Below are 19,727 nucleotides of genomic sequence, written 5' to 3'. Positions count from 1 at the left end.
CACTTCAGCCTGGGCGACACAGCGACACTCTGTCTCAAACAAACAAGCAAACAAACAAAAGACAGCAATAAAGTTTGCTGCACTGACTCTTCATTTTACGGAAGAGTTCTCTGTAGAATGTGATGCTGTTTTATAGCATTTTTACCACAGTAGAACTTCTTTCAAAATTGGAGTCAGTCTTTTCAAATCCTGCTGCTGCTTTATCTAATAAGTTTATGGAATATTCTAAATTAATTGTCATTTCCACAGCATTCAAAGCATCTTCACCAGGAACTGATTCCATCTCAAGAAACCACTTTTTTTGCTCATCCATAAGCAGCAATTCCACCACATCTTCAGGCTCCACTTCTAATTCTAGTACTCCTGCTATTTCCACCATGCCTGCAGTTTGTTCCTCCACAGAAATCTTGAAAGCCTCAGTCATTCATGAGGGTTGGAATCAACTTCTTCCAAACTCTTGTTAATGTTGATATTTGACGTCCTCTCCCGAACCACAAATGTTCTTAATGGCATCGGAATGATGAATTCTTTCCAGGAGGCTTTCAATTTACATTGGCCAGATCCATCAGAGGAATCACTATCTATGGCAGCTAGAGCCTTATGAAATGCATTTCTTAAATAATAAGATTTGAAAGTCAAAATTACTCCTTGATCCGTGGGCTGCAGAATGGTTGTTGTGTTAATGGGCACGAAAACAGCATTAGACTTCTTGTACATCTCCATCAGAGCTCCTGGGTAACCAGGTGCATTGTCAATGACCAGCAATCTTTAAAGAGATTTTTTTTTTTTTCCTGAGCAGTGGTTCTTTTATTTTTTTATTTTTTTGAGACAGAGTCTCGCTCTTTCGCCCAGGCCAGAGTGCAGTGGTGCTATCTCGGCTCACTGCAAGCTCCGCCTCCCCAGCTCACACCATTCTCCTGCCTCAGCCTCCCGAGTAGCCGGGACTACAGGTGCCCACCACCACGCCGGGCTAATTTTTTGTATTTTTAGTAGAGACGCGGTTTCATCGTGTTAGCCAGGATGGTCTCGATCTCCTGACCTTGTGATCCGCCCGCCTCGGCCTCCCAAAGTGCTGGGATTACAGGTGTGAGCCACCACACCCAGCCTAACAGTGGGTTTAAAATATTCAGTAAACCATGCTATAAACAGATGTGCTGTCATGCAGGCTTTGTTGATCCATTTCTAGCGCACAGGCAAAGTAGACTTAGCATAATTCTTAAGGAACCTAGGATTTTTAGAATAGTATGAACATTGGCTCCAGCTTAAAGTCACTGCGTGCATTATCCCTTAACAAAAGAAGTCAGCCTGTCTTTTGAAGCCATGCATTGACTTCTCCTTCCAGCTATTAAAGACCTAGATTGGGCTGGGCACGGTGGCTTGTGCCTGTAATCCCAGCACTTTGGGAGGCACAGGCAGGAGGATCACTTGAGGTCAGGAATTTGAGACCAGCCTGGCCAACACGGTGAAACCCCGTCTCTACTAATAAATAAAAGTAAATGAATAAATAAATAAATAAAGTCCTAGATGGCATCTTCTTCCAATATAAGGCTATTTCATCTGCACTGAAAATCTGTTGTTTAGTATAGCCACCTTCATCAGTGATCCTCATTAGGTCTTCTGGATAACTTGCTGCAGCTACTATATCAGCACTTGCTGCTTCACTTATGTATGTTATCGAGACAGCTTCTTTCCTTAAACCTCTTATAGCTTCCAACTTTTCTTCTGCAGCTTCCTTACCTCTTTCAGCCTTCAGAGAATTGAAGAGAGGTAGGGCCTTGTTCTGGATTAGGCTTTGGCTTAAGGGAATGTTGTGGCTGGTTTGATCTTCTATCCAATCCATTAAAACTTTCTCCATATCTACAACACAGCTGTTTTGCTTTCTTATCATTCATGTGTTCACTGGAGTAGCAATTTTAATTTTCTTCAATAGCTTTTCCTTTGTACACATGACTTGGCTGTTTGGCCCAAGAGGCCAAGCTTTTGGCCTATTTCAAATGCATTCAACATGCTCTTCTCATTAATCTTAATCTTATTTTCAGTTTTTGATTGTCATTCCAACAATGTTCAAAGTTATCTTCACCAGGAGTAGATTCCATCTCAAGAAACCACTTTCTTTGCTCATGCATGAGTGGCAAAAAATCCCTGGTTCCTTTTAGTGAAGAATGGACTCTTCCTTTCACTTGAATGCTCAGAGGCCATTGTAGGGTTATTACTTGGCCTAATTTCAATATTGCTGTGTCTCAGAGAATAGGGAAGCCGGGGGAGAGGGAGATGAACAGCCAGATGGCGGAGCAGTCAGAACACACAACATTTATCAATTAAGGTTGCTGTTTTACATGAGTGCTGTTCATAGCATGTATATCCATGTAACAAACTTGCACGTTCTGTATATGTACCCCAGAACTTAAAGTATAATTAAAAAATAATAATAATACACTTGAGGAGGTAGAGAGTAGGAGAGAACACACAGAAGGATCTTCTGGGATACTGGTAACGTTCTGTTTCTTGATCTGGATGAAGATTGCACGGATGAATTCACTTGGTAATAATTGAACTTTTAACATTTATAGTACGTGTATTTTTGTATGTTCCTTTACTTCAATAAAAAGTGTAAAAAAATAAAAAAAAATTAGCCAGGCGTGGTGGCACACACCTGTAGTCCCAGCTACTTGGGAGGCTGGGGCAGGAGAATTGCTTGAACCCAGGAGGTGGAGGTTGCAGTGAGCCAAGATCGTGCCACTGCACTCTAGCCTAGGTGACAGAGCAAGACTCCATCTCAAAACAAAACAAAACAAAACAAAAACCAAACTGGAGTGTTTACCAATTTATAATCCAGCTACACTACAATACAAATGCCACACCCACAAATCTCTTTGAGATCAGCCATTCTCTCCTTTGGGTTCCTCGTGAGCTGCAGTGGCACGTCACCTTAACCATTCTTAGAAACCTTGTGTTTAAGAGAGGACAGGTCCTCTGAGGGATTGTCCTGGATCCTTCTGAAGTTGTTACACAGCATATTATAGTCCATCCTGGATTAGATCTTTGGTGTAAATCCCTTTCTGAATTTGGTTATTATTTGCTGCTTCGACGGATGTGAATGAGAAAGTTTTCTTTTCAAACTCAGGAGTTCATTGTTCACTTATACTTAACAGTTCTTCATTTAGTTTATCTATTTCCCTCACATTTTACTTTAGGCAGCCAGGAACTGCCAGTTGGGACTTTCAATCTTCTACTGGAGAATCTCCTTAGTAGATTGTTGAGTTCATTAAGTACATTCTCTATTTTCCTTTTTTTTTTTTTCTTTCTTTTGAGGCAGAGTTTCTCTCTGTCACCCAGGCTGGAGTGCAGTGGTGCAATCTGGGCTCACTGCAACCTCTGCCTCCCGGGTTCAGGCGATTCTCCTGTCTCAGCCTCCCGAGTAGCTGGGATTACAGGCGCAAGCCACCATGCCCTGGCTAATTTTTGTATTTTTAGTAGAGATGGGGTTTCACCGTGTTGGCCAGGCTAGTCTCAAACTCCTGACCTCAAGGGAGGCCTTGGCCTCCCAAAGTGCTGGGATTACAGACGTGAGCCACCATGCCTGGCCTCTATTTTCCTTGTAACTGAAGGTAACAATGTTATCCCACGTTTCTTCTTCAAGGGTCCTCTATCCTCCAGCTTCTAATAACATTCTCCTTACTATCCTTTGAGTTTTGACAAAGGCCCTTTAGGCTTCCATTAACTCTCCTTGAGGCCCTTTATGATTTCACTCATTTTCTATCTTATTCCCAGTGCTCAGTTCCAAAGTCAGTGCCCTATGGTTTAGGTTTTTGTTTTTTCAACACTCCACTTTCAGGTACTAAAATCCCTAACAATTATCTTGCTCCATAACAAACCATCCCAAAACTTGGGGGATTAAAATAGCAAGTATCATTTACTTTGCTCATAAATCTGCAATTTGGGCAGGACTAGGTGGGAAGGTTTGGCTGGGGATTGGAGGATTCACTTTCAAGATGGCTTACTCACAAGGCTGGTAAATTGGTGCTGGCTTTCAGCTGGGAGCTCGACTAGGGCTGTGGGCCTTGGCTCCTCTCCATATGGGCTTCTCCATGGGCTATCTGGGTTTCCTCCTGACAAGGTGGCCGGGTTTAGAGTAAGCATCCCAACAGAATGAGGTAGAAGCCTTACTGCCATTAATGATCTGCCTTGGAAGTCACAAAGCTTTGCATCCTCCAGTCACAGCCTTGCCGAGATCCAGTGGAGAGCACACAGACCTCCACATCTATAATGGGATGAGTGTCAAAGTCACTTGCAAAGAAAGCATTTGGGATGGGAGGTATTTTGGCCATTTTTCTGAAAATGCAATCTATCGCATTCTCACCAGCAGTGTAAGAGTGTCTGTTTCCCCACAGCTTTGCCAACAGAATATGTTATACTTGTGGAAAATATCAAACTCATGGCAAATATCAAGCTTGGTGATAAAATATCCAGCTTTCTCTAGTTTTAATACAAATTTCCTCTTGTTTTCAGTACAGATGGACACTTTTCCTGTGTTTAAGATCCATTTGAGGCCGGGCGCGGTGGCTCACGCTTGTAATCCCAGCACTTTGGGAGGCCGAGGCAGGCGGATCACGAGGTCAGGAGATCGAGACCACGGTGAAACCCCGTCTCTACTAAAAATACAAAAAAATTAGCTGGGTGTGGTGGCGGGCGCCTGTAGTCCCAGCTACTCAGAGAGGCTGAGGCAGGAGAATGGCGTGAACCCGGGAGGCGGAGCTTGCAGTGAGCCGAGATCGCGCCACTGCACTCCAGCCTGGGCGGCAGAGCGAGACTCCGCCTCAAAAAAAAAAAAAAGATCCATTTGAACTTTATTTGCTGTAAACTGTCTTTTTAAAAATTTTTTTCTTTTTTTTTTTTTTGAGACAGAGTCTCACTCCGTCACCCAGGCTGGAGTGCAGTGGTGCAAACACGGCTCACTGCAATCTTCACCTTCTAGGCTCAAGTGATCCTCCGATCTCAGCCTACTGTGTAGCTGGGACTACAGGTGCACACCACCAATAGTCCCCTGGCTAATTTTTGTAGTTTTGGTAGAGATGAAGTTTCACCATGTTGGTCAGACTTGTCTCAAACTCCTGACCTCAAGTGATCAGCCCACCTTGGCTTCCCAAAGTCCTGGGATTACAGGCATGAGCCACTGTCCCTGGCCTTTTGTACCTTTTTCTGTTGGACTCCTAATCTCTTGCTGATCTAGAGAAGTATTTTATATATTAGAAAGATGAGACCACTGTAATTTGAGTGGCAAAATATTTTTTTCAACTTGACATGTCTTTTTACTTTGCTTATAGTTTTTTTTTTTTCATGCAGATGCTTTTGGTGTGTGTGTGTGTGTTTTTTTTTTTTTTTTGAGATGGAGTCTCGCTCTGTCACCCAGGCTGGAGTGCAGTGGCGCCATCTCGGCTCACTGCAAGCTCCGCCTCCTGGGTTCACGCCATTCTCCTATCTCAGCCTCCTGAGTAGCTGGGACTACAGGCGGCTGCCACCACGCCTGGCTAATTTTTTGTATTTTTAGTAGAGATGGGGTTTCACTGTGTTAGCCAGGATGGTCTCAATCTCCTGACCTCGTGATCCGCCCACCTCGGCCTCCCAAAGTGCTGGGATTAAGGCGTGCGCCACCGCGCCCGGCCACTTTTGGTGTTTTTAATGAGTTAAACCCATCAATCTTTTCTTTTATGGCTTCTGGATTCTCAGTTGTGATTAGAAAGTTTTTCTTTGGTGAAAGTTATAAAGGAATTCTCCCATTTTTTTCTTGCATAACTTTTTGTGGTTTCATTTTTCATATTTAAATCTTCGATCCATTTGAAGACTATTCTGATGTAAACTATGAGGTAGAGATCCAACTTTATCTTTTTCCAGGTGGTTCCCCAGAAATCCCATCAACTATCGAACAAAGCAGCTTTTTATCACTGGTTTCAGACGTTACCTTTATCATATGCTAAATTCCCCATGTGTTTAATGAATGGTTATTCAGTGCTTCCTATATATATGCCAGGCATGGTGCTTGGGATGTACCAGTGAATAAAAGAGACAAAAACTCCCTGCCTTTATGAAGCTTATATTCTAGAAAAGAAGGTAGACAACAAGCAGCATAACTGGGTAAATTATATAGTATGTCAGATGATAAAAGTAAAGTAGGGTAAGGGTTCGAGAATACGGGTGTGGGGCAGTTACAAATTTAAATAGGGTGGTCAGGAAAGATGGCACTGGAGAGGTGACATTTGAGAAAGAAGCTTGACAGGTTAATACTGCAAAGGACCCAGGGCCATGTTTAAGGAAGAAGAATGAGGCCAGGATGGCTAGAATGGAATAAGGGGAAGAAAAGTAAATGATGAAATTCGACAGGTAACAGGGCCAGATTCTATAGGACTGTTTAGGCCATCTTAAGGACTTTGGGTTTTACTCTGAGTGAAATGGGAGCCATGCGCTTTGAGCAGAGGAATGACATGATCTGATTTACCAGTACCAATAGTGCCATTTCCTGGGTTCCACTCTTTGAAGTCATCTTTTTTCTTCCTTTGCTTTTTACCCCTTAGCTAATCTCTGCTGTTTCCAAAGGAAAGCACTCAAATCTCCCTCCTTTCCTCCAATGACTAGTTTTACGCTATTTTCTGTCATTGAGAATGCTACAGTAGCTTAACCGGTTTTTCTCCTTTCAACTTCTGCCTCTCACAAATTCAGTTAGTATATAGAACCAGGATGATTTTTAATGTAGAATTGGATTACTTATTATGTTATCTTTCTGCTTAAATTCCCCCAAAGGCTTTCCACTGCACTCAGAGTAAAAGTTTTCATAGCCACAGGCTTTGTGTATTTAAGCCCTGCTCACTTCTCCAAGCTCACTTCAAGTCATTCTCTCCCTCCTTCTATGCCAACCACAGTGGTCTTCTTTTAATTTCTCAAATATACCCATGTTTTTTTGCAGGTGGTTTTTAGCACATGTCCAAAATGCTCTTTTCTACTTACTTTTTGTAGGTTCTACGTATCTTTTCTTCCTCATCTTAAATTTCACTTCCTCACAGTTTCTCCCTGATTCCCTAATGTGTATTCATTGTACCGTTTTCCTTTTGTTTAAAAAACATCTCTTTTGCAATTTATTAGTATAGTTGCAAAATGTCTTTCAATAAGCTCTGTGGGTTTGGGGTCATGTCTATTTTTCTCAGTGATGTCTAGCTGATAAAAAGCATAATTTTTGTCACATATGAAATGACCAGTAGACCATAAGAAGAAAAAAGGAAAAGAAAAAAAATTTGTCACATACTAGCTGCTCAAAAAGTATTTATTGAGTGAATGAATCATCTTCCTTCTAAACATAATAAATGGTTCCAGAAAATTAAAACTAACTCCTCGGGCTAGAATGTGGAAAAGCAGACATGCCACCTTAGTTCTAGATGTCTTTCTATTCCTGTCTTTGGGGAGTCTTACAGTTAATTAAGAATAAACCAAATAGGCCAGGTGCAGCGGCTCATGCCTGTAATCCCAATACTTTGGGAGGCTGAGGCGGGCGGACCAGCCTGGCCAATGTGGCGAAACCCTGTCTCTACTAAAAATACAAAAACTAGCTGGGCGTGGTGGCGCATGCCTGTAGTCCCAGCTACTTGGGAGGCTGAGGCAGGAGAATCACTTGAACCCGGGAGGCAGAGGTTGCAGTCAGCCAAGATTGTGCCACTGCACTCCAGCCTGGGAGACACAGTAAGTCTCTGCCTCAAAAAAAAAAAAAAGAATAAACCAAATGAATCTATCCCTTGAAACCCAAAGACCCCAAAGCACTAATATACACCAAATAAAAGCTCAGCTCTAGCTGACAGTCTCCTTATTGTCCCTGCTCTTGCTCAAGTTTTATTTCCTGTCTGCAATGGCCCCCTGTTTTCTCTAATCTCCAAACCCTACCTGCTGGTATCAGCACAAATTCAAACTCTGCCTTTTTCGTGAAGTCTTCCCTCATCCCCACAGTCTCAATCAGACTTCTCCCTTCTCCCAGCACCTGTTGTATTTGTTGTCTTTTGCATTCACAGCAGCATACAACATTATGCATTTCTGAATATTAGTTGTGTGATGTGGGTTTTAACAAGTCCCCCATGCTGCGTGTGCTGGCTCACACTGTAATCCCAGCACTTTGGCAGGGAGAGGTGGGAGGATGGCTTGAGCCCAGGAGTTTGAGAACAGCTTGGGCAACATAGTGAAACCTTGTCTCTACAAAAAACAAACCAAAAAAATCCCCTTCAATGAGTTTATTGGCTACATAAGGATAATGATTATCACATATAATTGGAATGATAGAAATCCTATCTGAAGCAATTGAGACCAGTATCTGATGTGTTAAGCAAAAAAGATGGCTAAACTAGTGATCCATAAAAGAGATCTTAAATATTTTATTTTAATTTAAAACATAAATGTGCATTCATTTTCTCATCTTTGGAAATAAAGCTAAGCCTTTTTTTTTTTTTCAAGATGGAGTCTCGCTCTGTTGCCCAGGCTAGAGTGCAGTGGCACGATCTCGGCTTACTGCAACCTCTGCCTCCTGGGTTCAAGCGGTTCTCCTGCCTCAGCCTCCTGAGTAGCTGGGACTACAGGCACCCGCCACCACGCCTGGCTAATTTTTGTCTTTTTAGTAGAGACAGGGTTTCACCATATTAGTCGGGCTGGTCTTGGAATTCCTGACCTTGTGATCTATCCACCTCAGCCTCCCAAAGTGCTGGGATTACAGGCATGAGGCCCTGCACTCAGCCAGCTAAGCCTTTTCTATGAGTGATTTTAAAGACTGGGTGCTCATACCTATAATGCAACAGTTTCTGTTTCATGAAGCAGTTTCACAAGCAACCGACACTTGGGAAATAATATTCGTGGAGGAATCCTGAGAGTTTTAAGATTTTTCTTCAGTGATGTAGTATTGCTAACACCTAATTTGATAGCAATTTTTAAAAAGTGACAGCATTTATCAACTCCTTCCAAAGCATTTGACTAGTTTTCATAGAAACGACTCTTGTTGCACTCATACTCATCAGTTTACATAATACCAATTCAGATTGTAGAATCATAACAGACTTAGGCCAGGCATGGTGGCTCACGCCTGTAATCCCAGCACTTTGGGAGGCCGAGGTGGGTGGATCACGAGGACAGGAGATCGAGACCATCCTGGCTAACTCAGTGAAAGCTCATCTCTACTAAAAATACAAAAAATTAGCCGGGTGTGGTGGCAGGCACCTGTAGTATTAGCTACTCGGGAGGCTGAGGCAGGAGAATCACTTGAACCCAGGAGGCAGAGGTTGTGGGGAACCGAGATCGTGCCACTGCACTCCAGCCTGGGCAACAGAGCGAGACTTCGCCTCAAAAAAAAAAAATAAAAATAAATAAATAAATAAATAAATAAATAAAAAAGGAATCATAACAGACTTAAACAGGTTTTGGAAGAGATACAATAGATGCTTGAGAAATATTAATTTGTGATAGATGTTACCCTCAGGCATACTTATTAATCCCATTAGCTTTAAGCAGTCCTAGGGGCCTGGGCATCAGTCACTGTGTTTACAGAGAGAATGCAAGCATTGTTTAAATTTTAGTGAGCTATTTAAGGATGATTAAAAGACAGTCCATTGTTTTCTTTTGTTTTCTTCACAACGTCCAGCACAGGCATGAATCCATGAAATTACATCTGGTGAAAATGCTGGAAGGAGGGAAGAGCTAGAAAGAGCTACATAGGTGAATGGAAAACATGCTGTGGAGAGTATATCATCTGTCACATGAATCTCCTGGGCTCTGGATTTTTGGGACTCAGCACTTCTGAGAAGTGAAAAAGTAAAAGTGCCCACATTCTGAGAACTGTAATGGTATTTTAGAGGAGAGGAAAACTGAACTTACCTGAGATCTCACCATCTGTGAGCCATCATTCATTTCCTTCTCCTCCATGTTCCCCTCCTGAGAAAAAGCAGCATTCTGAGAAGGCATAACTAGGAAAAAGAGAAGCATCTTGTTAATATATGACACTAAGGCTAAATTTAAATCCTGGAGATTCTGCTTTGTGTAGGTATAGCAGACAGTACAGAAAAGCCCTCTAAGACATAAGCCTAAAGGCTGTGACATCTCTACTCCTCTATGACATTGGGGAATTCAATGCAGAACTGTCTCTCTTCTGGGGTGCAACTCCCCTTGTTGTGGCATAGGGGAGCTCATGGGCTTTCAGCTCTGGCTAAATACTGCTGGCAATTTAAAAAGAAGCCAGTGTTCAGCCCCTACACTCAGAGATTTGGATTTAATTGATCTGGGGTGGGTCTGAGCAACAGCATTTTAAATTGTAAAGTCTCCAAGTGACTCTAAGTGTAGATGAGAACTACTGGGATGAGGCGATGGAGAGGACATGGATGAGGGCCCATTCTTACTCTTTATCCCCACAAGGAATGAATTCACCCCAAAGTGAACACTCCAGAGATCTGCCTCTCCTCTCCCCTAAGGTAATCCTTCCAATATACAAAGGAGACGTCACTATTCTCATTTTTCCGAGTGTTTGCCTTCCTTTTTGAGTCTCTGGATTCAGTCTTCCACTGTGATTATACCTCTCTGCAATTCTTATGTTGTAATATCACCAAAGCTCTGCTATCTTCTACATGAAAGTCAGGAGATGCACCAGGACCAGCAGCTTCAGGAGCTGGGGTTGCTCTTGAAAGCTGATTTCTAGTACCTTATGGGGAACAGCCACTCCCAGGTACTAAAGGTATCCCATCTCTGATGAGAGCCTCAGGAGCCAACGGATAGCCACAAGAATGATTTCTGCTTCCAGGGGCGGCTACTCTCACAATCTTGCTTTGTTTATGCCAAGTTGAGATGTAGGGGCTCTTGAAGGTTGTTATTACCTTTTTTTTCCCTCCCTGAAAGCATCACTTCTTCATGTACAGACTTCACTATGGTATTCAAATCTGCATCCTGGCAGGGATCTTGTAAGATAGAATTTTAGGTTGAAGACCTGTAATGAGATGCACCAGGGTCAGCAGAAGAAATCCAGCAGTCTCAGCCACCTAGGGGCGTACAGAGTCTGTAAAGAGACATACAAACTATTCTTCACACAGAGAGAGCACAGTAAGGTGTGGCATTCTTTAATTAAAAAGCACTTTTAGAATTTATCAGATTCACACATTACAAAAGGCAGAGATATGTACATGTGTCAATGACAACAAATTCAGCCTCAGTCCTTTCCTAACCTTTTCCAGAACAGAGAACACATGCTCTCTGCCTCGAGAAACAGTGACTGTTTTCTTTAGAAAGATAGAAAAACACGTGCTTCAACAACAGAGTAAGACTGTATTATTATTTGCTAATAAGCATGAAGGAATACATTTTTTTCTGTTCACAAAGGTTGACCTGAGAAATCTATTTTAAAATGTGAGTGAGTGATGGAAATAAAGAAAGAGGCCATTCTGAGGAGCAATTTTTTAAAAGAGAAAACTGCCGTTCCAGTGAAATGGTCCTGTGAGATGAGGCAGCCATTCACGGCCCAAGCATGCCAGGAATCTAACATTTCAAAACCCCTTCATTAAGAGGCAGACCTTTCAGGAGTGATTTAAAAGCACTTTAAGAAATAGGTTCTTCATTCCCTAAGCATAAGCTTGGAAGAAGCCCCACAGTCAGGAGAAGCCATGGGTTTTTCTCCAAGATGGGCGACTAGAGATGGCAGAGCCAGTTGTCTGCAGAAAGAACCAAAGTTACAGGTGAGTATGACCGTGGATGGAGGGGAAGACTGAGGGAAGAGTGCTGGAACCTGTCAGAGAACCCACAGGCAGAAGCTGGGGCACAGTGGAGCCAGGCGCGGTGGCTCATGCCTATAATCCCAGCACTTTGGGAGGCCGAGGCAGGCAGATCACGTGAGGACAGGAGTTTGAGACCAGCTAGGGCAACATGATGAGGCCCTGTCTCTACAAAAAATACAAAAATTAGCTGGGTGTGGTGGCTTGCGTCTCTAGTCCCAGCTACTTGGGTGGCTGAGGTGGGAGGATCGCTTGAGCCTGGGAGACAGAGGTTGCAGTGAGCCAAGATCATGCCACTGCACTGAAGCCTGGGTGACAGAGTAAGACCCTGTCTTAAAAAACAAAAACAAAACCAAAAAACCCTCAACAAACCAGGCATCAAAGGAATATACCTCAAAATAATAAAAGCCATGTATGACAAACCCACAGCCAACATCATACTGAATGAGGAAAAGCTGAAAGCATTCCCCTAAGAACTAGAACAAGACAAGGATGCACACTCTCACCACTCCTATTCAACATAGTACCAGAAGTCCTGGCCACAGCAATCAGGCAAGAGAAAGAAATAAAGGACATTCACACTGGAAAAGAGTAAGTCAAGTGATCTCTGTTTGCTGATGACATGATCTTATACCTAGAAAACCCTAAAGACTTGATAAATGACTTCAGTAAAAGTTTCAAGATACAAATTAGTGTACAGTGGCTCGTGCCTATAATCCCAGCATTTTAGGAGGCTGAGGTGGGAGGATAGCTTGCGCTTGGGAGTTCAAGACCAGCTTGGGCAACATGATGACACCCTGTCTCTGTTTAAAAAAATACATACATACATATATATATATGTATGTGTATATATATGTTTACATATATATGTATATACACATCTATATACACATACATACATATATTCGAAAAATAAGAAAAAAATTAATGTAAAAAAATCAGTAATATTTCTTTTTTTTTTTTTTTTTTACTTTTTATTTATTTATTTATTTATTTTTTTTAAATTATACTTTAGGTTTTAGGGTACATGTGCACAATGTGCAGGTTTGTTACATATGTATCCATGTGCCATGTTGATTTCCTGCACCCATTAACTCGTCATTTAGCATTAGGTATATCTCCTAATGCTGTCCCCGCCCCCCCCCCCCCCCACCCCACAACAGTCCCCGGAATGTGATGTTCCCCTTCCTGTGTCCATGAGTTCTCATTGTTCAATTCCCACCTATGAGTGAGAACATGCGGTGTTTGGTTTTTCGTCCTTGCGATAGTTTACTGAGAATGATGTTTTCCAGTTTCATCCATGTCCCTACAAAGGACATGAACTCATCATTTTTTATGGCTGCATAGTATTCCATGGTGTATATGTGCCACATTTTCTTAATCCAGTCTATTGTTGTTGGACATTTGGGTTGGTTCCAAGTCTTTGCTATTGTGAATAGTGCCGCAATAAACATACGCGTGCATGTGTCTTTATAGCAGCATGATTTATAGTCCTTTGGGTATATACCCAGTAATGGGATGGCTGGGTCAAATGGTATTTCTAGTTCTAGATCCCTGAGGAATCGCCACACTGACTTCCACAATGGTTGAACTAGTTTACAGTCTCACCAACAGTGTAAAAGTGTTCCTATTTCTCCACATCCTCTCCAGCACCTGTTGTTTCCTGATTTTTTAATGATGGCCATGAAACTGGAAAACATCATTCTCAGTAAACTATCGCAAGGACAAAAAACCAAACACCGCATGTTCTCACTCATAGGTGAGAATTGAACAATGAGAACTCATGGACACAGGAAGGGGAACATCACACTCCAGGGACTGTTGTGGGGTTGGGGGAGGGGGGAGGGACAGCATTAGGAGATATACCTAATGCTAAATGACGAGTTAATGGGTGCAGGAAATCAACGTGGCACATGGATACATATGTAACAAACCTGCACATTGTGCACATGTACCCTAAAACCTAAAGTATAATAAAAAAATAAAATAAAATAAAATTAAATTAAATTAAAAAAAAAAAACCCAGCTGGTGATGGTCACAAATGAAAAACCAAGCCCCAATCCCCAAAAATAAAACACAGCTGCAATCTTAAAAGCATGCTCTATAAAATGAGACCATAGGTACCACATTGCCAATCCCTTACCCTAACCTCCCGTCCCGAGGCAGAGGCAGAAAAACCTTGACCCAAACTTTCTGCTGTGACAGAGGCAGAAAAAAAAAGGCAGTTCTCTGCAGATATCTTGACCTTAATCTCCTGTCCAAAGACAGAGACTAAGGCCCTCACTCTTAAGGAAAAGGGAAGATTTGAAAAACAGCCCAAATAATGTCTACACCTTCACCCAAAGAGTGGGAGGTCTGAATTCAGGAGAACTTACCCAAAACACCTGGTGGGATTGCTGAGGACGGGGAGTTCATGCTGGTGCCAAGCGCCACTTTCAAAGAGAAACACCAGTGGTGAGTGAGAGTCACTCTTAATCTTGCCTCCTTACACCTGGTATGTTGACCTAAAAGGAAGAAGTTGAGGCAAAGTTAATCTAAGTGGAGAGCTTACTTGGGCCAAGCTTGAGGATTGCAACTTGGGAGCATAGATTCAAGCTGCCATGAAAATACACTGATTAACAGCAGTTATAAGCGGATTTTTTTTTTTTTTTTTTTGAGATGGAGTCTCACACTGTCGCCCGGGCTGGAATGCAGTGGTGTGATCTCAGCTCACTGCAACCTCTGCCTCCCAGGTTCAAGTGATTTTTCTGCCTCAGCCTCCCGAATAGCAGGGACTACAGGTGTGCACCACCACGCCTGGCTAATTTTTGTATTTTTAGTAGAGACGGGGTTTCATCATGTTGGCCAGGATGGTCTCGAACTCCTGACGTGGTGATCCGCCCGTCTTGGCCTCCCAAAGTGCTGGGATTACATGCATGAGCCACCGTGCCCAGCCATCAGTGGATTTTTAAAGGAAAATAAGGAGCAGTTCCTGAGTTGTTTACCAAAAATCTACATCAAAATCACATAAGGTATTGATTGGCTATACATTGTTCTTTGTATCACAAATTCCAGGAATGTGAAGATAATGGATGAGTCTGGAACAAAATGACTCTAAACAAGTACGCCCTGCATGGGTGCAGTGGGGCGACGTTCTGCACCCAGGGCGCAGAACAGCTCAGACTGATCCATTTTTCTTTTCAGTACAAACTGAAGAGGGCTCCAGAGATTACCTAATTGTAGTTTTCCCAAAGTGTGCTAAATTAGTATTTTATGTCTGTTACATTGGTTCCAGAACCCCCATGGATACCAAAATCCATGCCTAAGGAATACCTGTGAAGCTCACTGCCTGTGTAGTGGTTCTGTCTGAGCTGTGCATTAGACACACTAATGTAGTAGTGTGTCTAATGTAGTGATTTTAAAATACACAGACTTAAATACATAGATGTCCAGGTTCCACCCAAGAGCTCCTAAGTCAGAATCTGCAGAGGTGAAATCTGCCATCTACATATTTTTAAAATGCCCCACAAGTGATTTTGATCCAAGCCAGAGTTCAGAACAACTATTGGAGCCTTTCATTTCCTTGACTTCCTCAATCTCAATGTTTTTCACCATCTTTCTACTTCAGTCACCCACTTCAGAGGCCACGCCCCTTCTGAAATCTTTCTTACCTTAGAAAACACTAGGCAGTGAGATCTAGACTGGATAGGGAAGAAAGTGAAGACAAGAGTGGTTTAAAAGGAAAGAAATTAGGCTGGGCGTGGTGGCTCACACCTATAATCCAGCACTTCGGGAGGATGAGGTGGGTGGATCATTGAGGTCAGGAGTTTGAGACCAGCCTGATCAACATGGTGAAACCCCGTCACTACTAAAAGTACAAAAATTAGCCAGGTGTGGTGGTGCATGCCTGTAATCCCAGCTACTCAGGAGGCTGAGGCACAAGAAATGCTTGAGCCAAGGGGGTGGAGATTGCAGTGGGCAGAGAGATCAAGCACTGCACTCCAACCTGGGTGACAGAGACCCTGTCTCAAAATAATAATAATTTAATGTCTCTCCAACATTAAAAACTCTCACTGGCCACACACCCCTTTTGCAACTACCATTCTCTCTTTTTTTCAAGGCCACAACTCTTCAAAAAATTGTCAATACTTTCTCTACTTCCTCACCACCCATTTCTCAGTTCTCTAGAGTCTGGCTTTTGTTCTGCCCTCAGTACTCTGCTGAAACTGCTCTGGTTATGACCACCAAAAAACCTTTATGTTGTTCATGCAACGGACCTCATTACTTCTTTCTTTCTTTTTTTTTTTTTTTTTAAGATAGAGTCTGGCTCTGTCGTCCTGGCTAGGGTGCAGTGGTGTGATCTTAGCTCACTGCAACCTCTGCCTCCTGGACCCAAGCCATCCTCCCACTTCAGCCTCCAAAGTAGCTGGGACTACAGGTGTACGCTACCACGCCTGGCTAATTTTTGTATTTTTAGTAGAGGTGAGGTTTCATCATGTTGCCGAGGCTGGTCTCAAACTCCTTAGCTCAAGTGATCCACCCGCCTTGGCCTGGTGCTGGGATTACAGGTGTGAGCCATCAGGCCTGGCCTGACCTCATTACTTTTTCCAAGACAGTATCTGATACTGGTGACTGGTGACTCTTGCTTTACTTCCACCATCTCTCTCAGGGAGCTGTGATCTAGTCTCTTTTCCTTTGCCTGCCTTTTACATGTTGCTGCTTCTTAGGTTTTCCCAAGATCTACTCTTATTCCTCTGTAGTTGACTTACAGGGATCTTAAAAAGACAAAAACCTGATCGTATCAGTCCCACACTTAAAATTATTCAGGGCATCCCGCCACTCTTAGGTTGGAGTAGAAAGCTGTGAAGAATCCTATGACTGACTGCTTCCTGCTCTCTGCAGTCACTCTCCTGTTTGCTCCAGAGGCTTCACTCACATGGACCCGCTGTTAGGTGCTGAAACGTGTCATGTGCCCTCCACTCCCATGACAACATCTACTCCTTTTTCAGGTCTCAGGGAAGATTTTGACATCACAGACCAGGTGAGGTTGCTCATTTACATCTTCCTTTTCCAGGTAGCATTTTTTTTTTTTTTTTTTTTCAGACAGTCTGGCTCTGTTGCCCAGGCTGGAGTGCAGGGGCACGATCTCGGCTCACTGCAATCTCTGCCTCCTAGGTTCAAGCGATTCTCCTGCCTCAGCCTCCTGAGTGGCTGGGATTATAAGCATGTGCCACACCTGGCTAATTTTTGTATTTTTAGCAGAGATGGGTTTCACCATATTGGTCAGTCTGGTCTCGAACTCTTGACCTCAAGTGATCCTCCTGCCTTGGCCTCCCAAAGTGCTAGGATTACAGGTGTGAGCCACCACACCTGGCCATGGGTAGCATTTTTTAATCACTGTAATTATTTGTCTAGTAATTCATCTTTATACCTCACCATTGTGTTATGTTAATCTCCATGACAGTAGGAACCTGGTCTATCTGGTTAACTATTCTATTAATATTTTCTATGTCCCGTGCCTGGCACATAGAAGGCACTTAATAAATATTTGCTAAATTTGTAAATGAAAGGATTCTGGTGTTTGCTTTTCTTTTTTAAATTTTTTAAAAACTTTTAATTTTAAACCCATTTTAGACTTACAGGAAAGTTGCAAAATAGTGGAGTTCCTGTATACCACTCACTCTGCTTATCCTAATGTTAACAGTTTACAAAACCACAGTACAATGCTCAAAACCAAGAAATTAACACTGGTACTTTTTTTTTTTTTTTTTTTTTGAGACAGAGTTTTGCTCTTGTTGTCCAGGCTGGAGTGCAATGGCACGGTCTCGGCTCACTGTAACCTCCGTCTCCCCGGTTCAAGAGATTCTTCTGCCTCAGCCTTCCAAGTAGCTGGGATTACAGGCACCCACCACCACACCCGGCTACTGGTACAATATTATTAGCTCAAATTATTCACATTTCATTAATGTTCTCTCTCCACTAATGTTCTTTCTCTGATCTAGGATACACACTGCATTCAGTTTTATTTTTCCTTAGTTTCCTCCAATCTGTAATAGTTTCTTAGGCTGTCTTTCATGAGCTTGACACTTTTTAAAAAGATTCAAAAGCATTTTATGACATTACATGTATTTAAGAGATAGGGCAAAAATGGAGAGATATAGGTTATATGCCTGAGCATCAAGCCTGAGAGACCACCTCCCTGTTCAGGCCCAGGCTCTGGAGTTCATTCCCATCAATGCCATTGTGATTCTGTAGTAAGACGAAAATTCGTCTTTACAATAGTTACGATGACAAGAGAAATTCACACTATGCATCAAATAGCAAAAGGTGAGGAAGTAAATTATAACAGCACGACAATGCAGGAGCAAGTAACCAATAGATTAACATCACTTTGTCTATTAAATGCTTCAGTGCTCTTGTATACTTACCAGTGATTTAAATGGTTTAATAAACATCTAGTTTTATTACACTTTGTACTAGAATAATCTCAAAGGTACAGTATAATGTATTTTAGCAAAAGAGTAAAATCCTATCGGTTTTCTATTCCTTCTTATATATTGACATTCTTATTTTATTTTTATTTTTTGGAGATGGAGTCTCACTCTGTCACCCAGGCTGGGGTGCAGTGGTGCAACCTCAGCTCACTGCAACCTCTGCCTCCCAGGTTTGAGTGATTTTCCTGCCTCAGCCTCCTGCGCAGCTGGGATTACAGGTACGCGTCACCAAGCCTGGCTAATTTTTGTATTTTTACTAGAGATGAGGTTTTGCCATGTTGACTGGCTGGTCTCGAACTCCTTACCTCAGGTGATTTGCCTTCCTTGGCCTCCCAAAGTGTTGGGATTACAGGCATGAGCCACTGTGCTCAGTCATATTGATATTCGTTAACTGTCACATTAGTTGATGCAGCAAACTACATGTCATGTGTTAGTAAGTGATACAAAGGTTTGCTCTGCAGAGTTAATAAGCTGCACTATGGCTGCAGTGAAAGCATAATACGTGATCTGTTTAATGAAGGTTAAATCCTTTGTGTTCACTTAACTCAGGAACAGCCAAATGTAAGAGGTAAATTGGGCAAGGGGTGGAGGGTTGGTGGGTGCAGAGCTTCCATGCCCTCTCTAGGCACAGCAACCTCCAGCATCTGTATGTGTTCACCAATCTGGAAGCTCTCCAGACTCCTTTTTTTAAGTGTTTCTATGGAGGTTGCATTATATAGTCAAGATTGATTAATCTACTGGACATTGGTGACTTTAAAAATTTTTTAAGTTTCTAATTGACAAATAATTGTATATATTTATAGAGTACAATGTGATGCATTAATATATATTTACATTGTTGATGTGGTTTGGCTATGTTCCTACCCCAAATCTCATCTTGAATTCCCACATGTTGTGGGAGGGACCCAGTGGGAGGTAACTGAATCAGGGGGCAGGTCTTTTCCATGCTGTTCTCATGATAGTGAATAAGTCTCATGAGATCTGATGGCTTTATAAGCTAGAGTTTCTCTGCATAAGCTCTCTCTCTTTCTCACTGCCTGCTGCCATCCATGTAAGATGTGACTTGCTCCTCCTTGCCTTCCACCATGATTGTGAGTCCTCCCCAGCCACTTGGAACTGTAAATCCATTAAACCTCTTTCTTTTGTAAATTGCCCAGTCTTGGGTATGTCTTTATCAGCATCATGAAAAGACTAATACACATTGTGGAACAGCCAATTATCGTTATCTGTCACCTCACATACTTTTCAATTATTTGTGGTGAAAACATTTAAAATCTACTCTTTTAGTAATTTTGAAATATACAATGCATTATCAGCAAGATGCAGTGGCTCACGCCTGTAATCCCAGCACTTTGGGAGGCCAAGGTGGGCGGATCACTTGAGGTCAGGAGTTCGAGACCAGCCTGGGCAACAAGTTGAAACTCCATCTCTAAAAGAAAAAAAGACAGAAAGAGAGAGAGAGAGAAAGAAAGAAAACAATGCATT

The 19,727-nt window shown here is 42.4% G+C and overlaps 1 protein-coding gene across 3 annotated transcripts in view; it reads right to left on the bottom strand.

Moving 5' to 3' along the window:
* Positions 1 to 19,727, bottom strand: part of ZNF713 (zinc finger protein 713) — a 58,747-nt gene that overhangs the window by 23,788 nt on the left and 15,232 nt on the right. For 2 of the 3 annotated variants that reach the window (XM_032757986.2, XM_058444658.1), the window contains exons 2-4: positions 14,145 to 14,273; positions 10,881 to 10,990; positions 9,892 to 9,980 (exon numbers count right to left, since the gene is read on the bottom strand). In XM_032757986.2, coding sequence (XP_032613877.2) covers positions 9,892 to 9,980; positions 10,881 to 10,905 — 114 coding nt within the window. In that variant the 5' untranslated portion in view covers positions 10,906 to 10,990; positions 14,145 to 14,273. Of the gene's footprint in view, positions 1 to 9,891; positions 9,981 to 10,880; positions 10,991 to 14,144; positions 14,274 to 19,727 lie in introns of those variants that run through there. The other variant, XM_058444659.1, reaches the window with a different exon arrangement.

Source organism: Hylobates moloch, unplaced genomic scaffold (genome assembly GCF_009828535.3).
Source record: "Hylobates moloch isolate HMO894 unplaced genomic scaffold, HMol_V3 SCAFFOLD_1, whole genome shotgun sequence".
In the NCBI taxonomy this organism is placed as follows: Eukaryota; Metazoa; Chordata; class Mammalia; order Primates; family Hylobatidae; genus Hylobates; species Hylobates moloch.
The sequence above is the reverse complement of the archived record's forward strand: the minus strand, read 5'-3'. Positions and strand labels throughout refer to the sequence as shown.